Raw genomic sequence first — 8,353 nt, forward strand, 5'->3', positions numbered from 1 at the left:
ATTTTGTTGAAATTTTCACTAATTTCTACTATTAAAAACAGGTTCCAGTATGTCAACATGAGGTAAATGTGGCATGCCATGTGTCACTCTTTGGTTATTCTGTTAGCAATGCTAATTTTTTACAGTAGAAATGGATAAAATTTTAATAGAAAGGACCAATTTACTCTTTAATCTAATGTACATAGACTAATTTACCCATTTTTTGAGCAGAGAAAACAAAATACAATTTAACACTTAGTATAAAGTCCTTCATATTATTTTTACCCGTAATAACCACACCAAATGCTATTTTTACTTAAAATTAACTAAAATATATTAATCCATAATATTAACGCTTACTCTTCAATCCTAATGATTAATGATTCAAATTTACAAAACCATTGGGACAAAATTTTGAAAGATACGTGAATATCAAACCCTCGTATATTATCCTTCCACACGCAACTCATCAAGCTGGATTTTAGCTAACACTTAACAACCATTGTGTTTTAGTAACAAACAAACATAATGATATGAACAAGTGTGAAACATGTTATGCGATTTGTCTTTTCAGTTTAGGTATATAATATCATATGATTAATTAGCAATAGCTGCGATTCTTTATTTTATTAAATTATTAAACAAAAAAGAATGAACAGTTAAGACAGATTTGCTTTTAAAACATAATGCCGACACCTAAATAAACTTAGGATCACTACTGTCTAATCCTTTAATCTTGTCAGATCATGTTTTTCCCTAAACACCTTTTTAACCCTTTATTACTGTTTTACTAATAAAACAATGCCCATGAGATTGAAATTGTAAAAAATTATTATCAACTTTATTATATCAGTAAATTTTATAGCCAAAAGGTTTTTGCTTTAATGGCATGGGGCTCCAAACAATGCAAAGTAACCCTTTTTAACAACAAAAAAAAAAAAACATTGTTTGGGACAAAACAATGTTTACAAATTCCCAAAAATTTTCTCATTGCTCGATAAGATTTTCTTAATAAAAGTTATTAGTAGTTTAATTATAAAATTATCTCACTAACCATTTTCCTGCTGGCATATATATATATATATATATATATATAGGTATCCATATCAAAGAAAGCTCTTCTTGAGAAAAGGACAAACTTAATTGTAATAATTTTAGTTACACCAACAAAATTGTTGTCTAATTATTTGTCATTTTAGACATGGTTTTTTTTCTATTATATCGTGTGTTTATTGTGATTATAGTTATAAATATTTTGTTTTGATTTTATACAATACTTACTATATAATGCATGTATAAATTATAATCAATCTTCTTTTTATTAATTTTAGAATCTTAAAAAGGTTAATTGCATTAGGCATCCTCAAATTATGACCTTCATTCTAAATTGATTCTTAAATTTTAAAATGTTCTAGTTACATTCCTAAATTATAGATGTTATATTAATCGGTCCTTCTATCATTAAAACCGTTAATTTAACCATTAAATAGCACGTTGAATCTTATGTGGTATAATTTAAAATAAAAATTTTAAAGAAAAAGTAAAACATTGTTGCATAACTTTTAAAAGTAAAATCGAAAAAGAGGAGTGAACAATAAAAATTTTGCAAAAGCTTGAAAACCTTAAATCTGATATTTTCATGCAATCCATTTTTTACAATTGTTCATTTTCTTTAAAATTTTCATTTTGAGCTATACCACGTAAGATTTGATATCTCATTTAACGGTTATATTAACGATTTTAGTAATAAAAGATCTTATTAATATAACTTCAATAATTTAAAATGGAATTAAAATATTTTAAAGTTTGAAAATCAATTTAAAATAAAATTATAATTTGAGATGTAAGGTAGTATTAACTTTTAAAAATATATATCAGAAAGTAAATTGAATTTATGTACATGTAAATTGATTATTCTTTCTTTCTGGATTATGTTGATTAATCCCACCGGATCATCATTTTTATCGGCGGTAAATTTTATAATATTATGTATCTATATAAGACAGATTTTTACATACTTTAATGTTCACTTCTTTTTATCATTAAATTCAATGCCTATCTTATTATCAAACTGACAAGCAACAATAAATTCTGACTATGTTATTAACATTATTATTTTTAGATCGAGTCTTAGTATTATTATTCGTGTAAGAAATTATGAGTTTGAGTATATTTTAGCGCATTATTCTCGGTTGAAAGTAACTATAAGTAATTTTAGTTAGTGTAGAAAAAATATGTTATAAAAACCTATAATAAAATTGTATTAAAAAACAAAAACTTCCATCGACGGTTGTGACTGCTCCCAACATTAATTGAAATTATGGGTGTGTAAGAATTTCATCCTTGGCATTTCATATTGTTTAGAATCTTAGTAAGGGCAAGGATTATTCAAACATCAAATTCAAGTGGGTTGAATCAATTAATGTTGTTCTAAAGATTCCTTTTGAAGGCTTTGAATGGCATGTTTTTACACTCGTGTATATTCATAGAAAATTTCAATGAAAGGAAAAGAAATAGATCTGAAATGTACTCTCTTTTTTTTTTTTTTTTTGTTTCTTTACTTGCACTCAACAATCTGCCTTGATTATAAAGAAAAGAAAATGTTCAATTATGGTTTTAATCCTTCTATTATATTGAAAGCTGATATTCGGTCCCTCTATTTTGATTTTGAGATAATTTGATCCCTTTGCTTTTATAATGGTCTTAATAGGCACACCATTAGTCAAAGGCGAATTTAGGGAGGCTAGCAGGGGCCCCGGCCCCCCTAAAATGAAAAATTGTTATTTAGGCTATTTTTTTTAAAATTTTAAATTAGTAAAGGAAAAATTGTACTTTGGTCCCCCTAAAATTATAAAAATTTGATTTAAGCCTTTAAAAATTATAAATATATAGACTATTAAAAATTAAAATTTTATTCGCCCCCTAAAAATATTTTCTGACTTCGCCCCTGCCATTAATTTTTGTTGAAGTGGCAACATGAAATTTTCTTTTTTTGTTACTTAATCGCCAACTTAAGGTCATGTGAAAATGTAATTAATCATGTTTAATTAATAATAAATTTACATTTTAACCAAATTCCAAAGAATGTTTTTAAAAAAATTAACATTATTATCAATTTAAACCTATTAAGAACATTGTATAAATAAAGGACCAAATTATATCAAATTAAAATTTCAGCATGGTAAAATCTGAGTTTCTTTAATTAGTTCCTAGTCTTGCAAATTAAGGTGAGGTGTAGACTAAATTTATGGTGCACATGTGAAAAGATTTAATTTATAACAATCCCTAGTCTTATGCTTGAATTATGGGACAAATACATATATCATAGATGATATATAAATCACATAATTCATTTAATTTTAAAATTTTAAAATTATTTTGCATTAAAATTTACGTCTTTTTATTGTAATTTATTACGGTGTGAATTAAAACTTTTAATAATCCATTTGTTAACCTCTGCAAATGAACACAAATGAAGAAATAATGGCAACATTAAATAAAACACTTGAAATTTCCAGGTTGATGAACAATATCAAACAGAAAAATTTTAATCATACAACACAAAACTGATATACAAATACAACATTTGTTTTCTTTGCATTAATACTAAAATAACAACCAAAACTTGGATTAATTAGCCCCCATATGCTTCCTTTTTTTCTGTCATCTTTCACAAAAGTTGACCCTAAAAAAACAGATCTTATATATATATGTGTGTGTGTGTGTGTGTGTGTGTGTTTGGTCGATCTGTTTTGCTTGTAAATTTTCCCAGTCGGTTGAATATCTCTCGAGAACCCAAGCTGAAAAAGATCTTTAATTTTCTCTCCCTGAGAGACAAAAATATTAGATCTTGTGTTTTGTCTTAATCTTTCTCTCATATGTCTTTGTTGATGATGGTGATGATGATAATAAGATAGAATTTTTTTTCCTCATACACCACTACAACTTAATCCCCTTGCTTCTGATCCTTTCATGATCCTTAATCTCTTGCATGATGTGATGAACATTCTGCAAATAAAATAATATAATCCTGTAAGTTTCATATCATATATTATATATAATCATGCATGTATGTATGTATGTATGTAGAGGATAAATAAGACTTACTCCCAGGGAACATCACCAACAAGCATCCAATCACCATCTTTGTCTTCATAAGTAGGTTCATAATCTGATCCTTTGTACCCTTCTCTTTCTGAGTACTCACCTGAAAGGAAAAAAAAGAGAGGTCATTTTCACCCTAAATTCATCATCATCATAAACAATTCACCAGTAAGTCACATCATGTATGTCATCATATCATATAACAACATATATACATACCTATGGTGAACTTGAACATGTTCTCTAAAACCTGTAACAACTCTGGGTACCCTTTGTAAACTTTCAAATCAATCTTTCTCAAATATGGTGCTCCATCCATGCTTACTTTTACATATATCCCACCACACTCACTTTCACTTTTCTTTGCCTGTTGAAAATTGTTCTTTCTGTAGGACTGAACCGGTGGCCACCCCACAATTTGTGCCCTGCAAGTTACATAATCCATTAGTAAATAAAAATTGTTGTATATACATACATATATATACATATATATATGATGACTTACTTGGAAGGAGGGGCTGTTTCATTTTGAGCAGATTTGCCATTTTCTCCACTTTTTTCATCATGCAATGGCCGCTTGTTGTTTTTAACACTGGAAAGTACTGCCGGTTCATCTATGCCTGGCAACCCTAATCTTAGTTCAGTTGCCTTCTCATATGCTACACTGTTCTCCATTATGTGTAAAGCAAAACCCAAGTGTTCTTTTTTGTGTGTGTGTGTTTTCTTTTCTTTTGGTGTGGTGGGATGGGAATGCAAAGGCAGGTAATTTTATAGGGTTTATGAAAGAAGAAGTGATGGGGGGAAAGCCTTGTTATTCTTTCAATGCAAGAATTGTGGACAAAGGCAAGCTAAGCTGTCGGTAGCAGTGGCAGCAACTTTGAGGCAAGCTGCCTTGTAATAAGGGGGACAAATGTGGGACAAGTTCAGCCAACCCATATAGAAAAATATACAAACACACTCCCTAAGGATTCATTTGGGACGGTCAAGATGCGTTTTGAGGACCTTGTGGAACAAAATCAGAGCCGTTGTTTGTGTAAAGTTTGAGTTTTTATAGGTTAAAATATATTATAGTTGTATGTAATCTTTACAAATTTGAAATTTAGTCCATATACTTTTATTTTTAGGAATTTCAAATTTTAAGTTCAGCTGTTAATATCGTTATTTTTTTGATTAAATTTACTAGTGTGACATTTTGAAATAAAAAAAATATCACTTGATGGTAATGCAACTAAAAAAATGACGACGTAATGAACTTGAATTTAACAAAATAATCTTAACAATATTAACATTAATCAAACCTAAATTTTGAAATATACAAAATAAATGAATTAAATTCCTATAGATAAAAGTACAAGTTACAAAGAGTATAGGAGTTTATAACATATCTTAACCTTTTGAATATTATGAATGGAGAAAATAGACATATTAAAGAATTTTCTATCATTTGGGATTGTATTAATAAAACTTTTAGTCCCGAATTTAACAATTAGGTCTGCAGTTTTTTTTCCTTTAATATTTGAACTTAATAGCTAAATTTATTTTAATTCTTAAACTTGAATTCTATTCAAGTGACAAAATAAAAAAAATTAAAATTAAATTAATTATTAAATTCAAGTACTTAAAAAGAATATATATTAATCTATTAGGAATTGAACTAACTTGACCATAAAATAGTCCAATGTATCTAGAGGGGTATCTAGGCAAAAGCTAAGACAACATCCCCATGTGAGAAAAGGGTCCATATTGGGAGTAGGGTATGGGGCAGTGCATGACCATGTGGGGACTAAAAAGGGGTCATTTTCATGGTGGACTGTGATGTGTAGCAGGCTCAAGTTAGCTCCTGAAATATTATTCCTATTCTTGGTTAAAATTCAAAGAAAAAAGAAATGAATTAAAAAAAAAGGCGCTTAAGTTTGATCGTGTTGATTAATATTTAATTAATCTCTGTTGGCCATTGCTAACTTGGGAAAACAAGTTCATTTAATCTAGCCTGCTTCTGATTAATTTACATTCCATTAATGTTTGACCTATAATTCTTTTATAGGAACTACCTTTACCCACAGGATTACCAATTCCTAAGTATTTGAGCTTCCATTAATGTATCTGGATTTGTATATATAATCACCGTAATTTATAGGTTTGTTTTTATAATCACTTCAACGTATTTAAATTCATGTCTAATAATATCACTCAATCGATAAGGAATATTCAATTAATTAAATTAATTTATCTATATTAACGAATATGCTTATGTGTATATATATTTAGAGGATAGTATTGTTTAAATATATAATAAATATTGAATATGATATTTTTTTAAAGAAGTAAAGAATTATTACGATGACATAAGTTAGAAAAATAAACGTAAAGATGAGGCATAAAAATTATGAAGAGGGTCCATTAATTTCAGCCTCACCCGTGTGCATTAAAAGGATGTTTAATCATCAATATTCTTGTTCTGCTATAGTCATACACATAACATCCAACCCCTTATTATTTGATAGACATTGTTCTTAAAATATCTTTTGTTTTTGACTCACCAATCTAGAAAATCCAAATTTACTTTGTCCAAACCTGTTTTTGGACTCAATTGAAATAGACCCAACGTAAAAGTTGGTTTCAGATACGAGAAAATTAAAATATTACATCCTTTGATTATTCCAGCTTGTTTCTTTTGAGTATTTTCTTTATCTATTTTGAAAATCAAATTTCAATTTCAATTTACCTTAATGTAAAATTTAATAAATTAAAATTTTTCATATCAAATTATCAAGAACAAAAATTAAATGTGAAAGTTATATGTTAAAATTTCAAATAGTGCGGTTTTATCTTTTAAAATTAGCACGCAAGTCTTTTCAGAAGTGTTTTAATGTACATGCAGTGGTTGATTAGATTGATTGGATCGTGAATTGATCGAGGTAAAATTAGACTAGTTGAACTAGGAACCAAGCTAAAAAAAAGTTGAACTGACAATTGAATTGATTTTTTTTAAAAATGATTCCATTCATTTTATATTTCCTTCAAATTTTATAAAACTATAAGTTAATATAATGATAAAATTATACTTTAAATTTCAAATTTATTTATAAATTCAGTAAACCTCAATAGTATTAAATCAGTTATAATTTGACATAACGTTTTATCCAACTCGACCCGACGTATACGTAGACGGATTCTATTGGGACATTAAGGAATCTAAGAAAAGTTTAGTAGGAATTAACCATCTTTCGGCCATGGGAGGCATGGATATCACACACACACACACACGGGTTGGCTGTGGTTATGTAATTTATTGCTCCATCACTGCATCGACAGCAACGGCAACGAAATATCCCAAAAATCAAAAGCTGTATTTGTGTGGTGGCTGAGTGATCTTCAGCTTCCAAAAGATAAAGACGTATACCAAATAAGTTTTAGATTTTGCAGAATCTGATCCTTTTAAAAGCTTTTCCCAGGTTGGATATACATTGATATATTGACGGTGGACTTAATACTTGTGTGATTTTGACTATTCAGCATTTCTCCTACATGAAAGATTTTGATTCGTGTCTGGCTCTAAGCTTGGAGACGTGTATTGATTGTGAAATCGAATTTATGATCCCGGGTTTACATCCCTTTCATCCATGACATCATCCAATAAGATTCGTATTTTACAATTTTAGGGTTCCAATCTCAAATTTTCTTTTTATATTTACTTGGTTTTGCGTGTTTAATATGTTTGTCTATTAGAGATGAAGTCAAAAAAATTTGGGTTCGGAATTAAATAATAAATTTTAATAAAAGTTAAAATGAAATTTCACTATTTTATTAACTAATGTTTTTATAGCTTTTTAAATGACTATTGTAATACCCATTTTTGCCCAGGTCCCCTTAACAAATAAACTCAATTTTATAAATAAAAATAAAACTAAATTTTAAAATTTCCACAGTCCATTACAGCAGGCCCTATTGGGCCCAAATCAGTCCAAAAAACAACTCAATTACAAGTGGCCCAAACGCTAAACCCAATTAGCCAAAACCTAAGCCCAAATACCCCTAGCCCAACTAGCCTAAACCAGAAGAAGGAAACCCTAATGGCTGAGGCGCCGCTGCCAAGCTACTCCTCACGCACGAGCCTCCGTACGCGCACGCCCGCACACCTCCTTACGTGCCACATCCGCGAGCCTCCACGTCCGCTCCTCCGTACTTGCACACAACGAACGCAACAAGGCAGAAAAGGCAGAACAAAAGAGCAAAAATCGACAGCAAAAAAAAAAAAGAAAAATAGAAA

The 8,353-nt window shown here is 29.2% G+C and overlaps 1 protein-coding gene across 1 annotated transcript; it reads right to left on the bottom strand.

Moving 5' to 3' along the window:
• Positions 1–3,498: 3,498 nt before the first annotated feature.
• Positions 3,499–4,902, bottom strand: LOC105800578 (auxin-induced protein 22D). The gene is made up of 4 exons (XM_012631785.2): positions 4,589–4,902; positions 4,303–4,508; positions 4,087–4,186; positions 3,499–3,987 (listed from the first exon to the last, which is right to left on the bottom strand). The coding sequence occupies exons 1-4, from the start codon at positions 4,756–4,758 to the stop codon at positions 3,909–3,911; spliced, it is 555 nt and encodes a 184-aa protein (XP_012487239.1). The 5' UTR covers positions 4,759–4,902; the 3' UTR covers positions 3,499–3,908.
• Positions 4,903–8,353: the final 3,451 nt, after the last annotated feature.

The sequence above is a fragment of the Gossypium raimondii genome, chromosome 9 (assembly GCF_025698545.1).
Source record: "Gossypium raimondii isolate GPD5lz chromosome 9, ASM2569854v1, whole genome shotgun sequence".
Taxonomy (NCBI): domain Eukaryota; kingdom Viridiplantae; phylum Streptophyta; class Magnoliopsida; order Malvales; family Malvaceae; genus Gossypium; species Gossypium raimondii.